We start from the raw sequence: 3,189 nt of genomic DNA, 5'->3' as shown, positions 1-3,189 counted from the left end.
TATGCCAATTCATTCATGCGATCTCCCCGATTGGATTCATAAATATCTTTCACTTTAAAACACATGCAAACAACATGATACATGATACAACTCATGAGGACTAGGTTGCGGTAACATTTTCACAACCCATACACATGCCATGTTATATTGCATTCACATGTATTCATATAAGCATCATGCATTCATTCATAATATTAATCATAGACACATTCCTTCATTAACATAGAAATTTCATGGTATAGTAAGGGCAAAATATATGCTATGAATAATCCATAAATTTTCATTTAGGTTATGAATCACATGCATAGGAACACATGCATGCACAACAACACATAGAAAGAATTACACGGGCAACAACAGACATATATACACACTCAAATTTACTAAACAATTATTTATTAAAAATTAAGTATTTAAATAATGGCAAAGGCTAGGGTGGACATCTTGATCGGTGGTTCCCGTAACTCTGAACCATTAGATTAGTATCGTCCCATGGGTCATATTTCACAAACTCTGCACAACATTACTCCTCTCCCATTTCTCTTCCTGACAATTGCTATTGTGGATCATCATTTGCCGTGGAGGAACTGATGGGAGGAAGTAAGGATTTGGTGTGAACAATCCTATGTTATTAGATTAATCCAACGGCTAAAAATAATGGTTCACACTGAAGCAATGACCAAGTGCGTAATTTTTTTTTTACTTCCCCTTGATATATCTCTCGATCCGTCCTATCAATCAATATTAAAAAGGATTCTCCTTATGATTTATTCATAACACTTAAAAATTGTGGTGTTACACATACAAAGAAGAAATATGCAATGGAAGAAAAACAACCATGCAAGCAAGAGTTCAGTCAATGAATTCTACCCTTTTACTTTTAACCCAAAAATAAAAAGATTTTTTTCTTTTACAAAGGTCTTGTAAAATATTTTACTATCATATTAAACAATTACTTTAGTTATTTACAAAAAAAAAACAATTACTTTACTCTATCATTATCATTATCATTATTTTCACGACAAAAGGAAGAAGACACGAGGTAATAAAGGGAGCGTAAAGATGAATTGATGTTATGGAGTAAACATGGTAATGTAAAACTAGAGATGTTGATTGGTGAGTGTGTGCATGAGACAGGGATGTTAACTTTCTCTCGCCGATTGATTTTTGAAAATTTGATTTGTTTTCTTTAGCCTTTATCTGCCGACAAAAACTCAGAGGGCCATAAAGAGAGAAAGAGAAAGAGCATTTAGAGAGTGTTGAGTTGTGTGACATGTAACACCAAACTCACTCAAACCTACCTTTGTTTTTCTCCTTCTTTTTCTTCTCAGTTTCATTCTCTTGCTCATGGACATGGATGTTTGCCGAAATATATCAGTTTCTTCAAGTGAGTGTCAGCAAGAGCTTCCCACCCTTGATGACCTTTTCTGTCATCAGAACACGGTTAGTAGTGTGTTTTGCCTCTTCATTCTACCTTTCTATTTTTCTGCTTTTTGCACTTATTTGATAAAATTTTCTTACTTTGCTACTTGTTTGCAAGTTTTATCAAATGGGTTTTCCTTGAAAACCCCTCCTCCCTTTTTTGTTTTTTTTAAGTGATGAAGAAGTGATTCTTTTGTGTATGTAAACATATGAACAAAATTTAGATACAGTTTCTTTCTTAAGTGTTGCTTGTATCAGTCTTAATTTTGTGTAATAAAGGTTTGCTTTTAAAAAGATTAAGTGGATTATTAAAATAAAACTCCAATTCTGATTGAAAAACTGCACAAATAACACTTTAAGAAACTGTTTTTTAAGTTTTTGTCCTTAATAAACTCTGCAAATACTTTATAAAGTTTCAGTATTTGTTGGTATGTGTGTGTATATAAGTGTTTATATGCTGCCTTGTGTGTGGATTGTTCCAACTAAATTTGGCACCAAAAAATGTGAGCAGGAAGTGGATTTTGGCATGGAATGGTTATCAGTGTTTGTGGAAGACTGTTTCTCTAGTAGGCCAAGTTGCCTCTTGCCACCCTCTGGTGGTGGTGTTCAAACCACAAGCACTAGCACCAAGCCTTCTTCAGGCACAATAATGCCAAGACCCCAACAAAGTCATCACTGTCCTTTGCAGAATTTTGCTGTGCCAGGGAAAGCAAGGAGCAAGAGAAAGAGACTTTCAGCCCCTAGAACAACAAAACACACCCTAAGCACATGGTCACAACATTTCAGCTCACAGAATGATGGGGTGAGTTCTGACCCTCCTCTCTTGAAACAAGCATATTGGTTGGCTGATAGTGAACTCATAGTCCCCAAGAAGAAGGATGTTGAGCAAGAAGAGGGGGTTGTTGTGGTGGTGAAGAAGGAGAAATTGGGGGATTATTATGATGATGATGAGGGTGATGAAGTTAACAACAATAATACCAACAATAATAATAATGATAATGTGCAGCACCCAATTCCAAGAAGGTGCACACATTGTCTAGCTCAGAGGACCCCACAGTGGAGGGCAGGACCATTGGGTCCAAAGACACTATGCAATGCATGTGGGGTGAGGTACAAGTCTGGAAGGTTGTTGCCAGAGTATAGGCCAGCCAAGAGCCCTACTTTTGTAAGCTATTTGCATTCCAATTCACACAAGAAAGTCATGGAGATGAGAATGGGTGTTGGTGTTGCTGTTCTTTCTACAGACAAGAAGTAGTGAAAATCATGTGTTACTAAGGTTTTAAATATCGGTCGCAGTCGCATGCGATTTGTTGACATCATGGAAAATCACAGATAAATGTGACTGATGCGATCTCGACTGCGATCATCAACAATTAAAAAATATTGATGTTGTGATCCAAATCTAAGTCGTGGGCCTTTTTTAAAACCTTGTGTGTTACTATATACTTTTCATGTATAATCAAACTTGAAATTAAGGAACAAATTGTTTGGAAACAGATATACCATCGAGGGGGGAGGAGAATGTGTTACAATGACATCTACATATATATTATGAGCTATAGGAAGCACACTTTCAAAAGTACTAATACAAGTGCAGATTATAGCTTGTAATATACAAGGAATAATTTTTGTTTTTTAATTTCACCATTTTTATTCAAATCATGGCTACTATACTCAAATGTAGTTTTCCTATGTTATAATCCAATTATCCAAAGTTGTACACACAAATTACAATCCAAAGTTCAAAACATGCTACATTTTGGTCTT

The 3,189-nt window shown here is 35.6% G+C and overlaps 1 protein-coding gene across 1 annotated transcript; it reads left to right on the top strand.

The window, feature by feature from the left end:
* The first annotated feature begins 1,141 nt into the window (after positions 1-1,141).
* On the top strand, positions 1,142-2,916 carry LOC100776805 (GATA transcription factor 9). Its single transcript, XM_003548012.5, has 2 exons — positions 1,142-1,443; positions 1,934-2,916. Exons 1-2 carry the CDS (start codon positions 1,348-1,350, stop codon positions 2,675-2,677), a joined length of 840 nt encoding a protein of 279 aa, XP_003548060.1. The 5' UTR covers positions 1,142-1,347; the 3' UTR covers positions 2,678-2,916.
* The last annotated feature ends 273 nt before the right edge of the window (positions 2,917-3,189 follow it).

Source organism: Glycine max, chromosome 16 (assembly GCF_000004515.6).
Source record: "Glycine max cultivar Williams 82 chromosome 16, Glycine_max_v4.0, whole genome shotgun sequence".
Lineage (NCBI taxonomy): Eukaryota > Viridiplantae > Streptophyta > Magnoliopsida > Fabales > Fabaceae > Glycine > Glycine max.
This window is presented reverse-complemented; position numbering and strand designations above follow the sequence as displayed.

Bases quoted from the DNA above. Each gene is read 5' to 3' on its own strand.
- LOC100776805 (XM_003548012.5), top strand. From the start codon at position 1,348: ATGGACATGGATGTTTGCCGAAATATATCAGTTTCTTCAAGTGAGTGT. The intron at 1,444-1,933 runs GTTAGTAGTGTG...AAATGTGAGCAG, and splicing joins TTTTCTGTCATCAGAACACG to GAAGTGGATTTTGGCATGGA.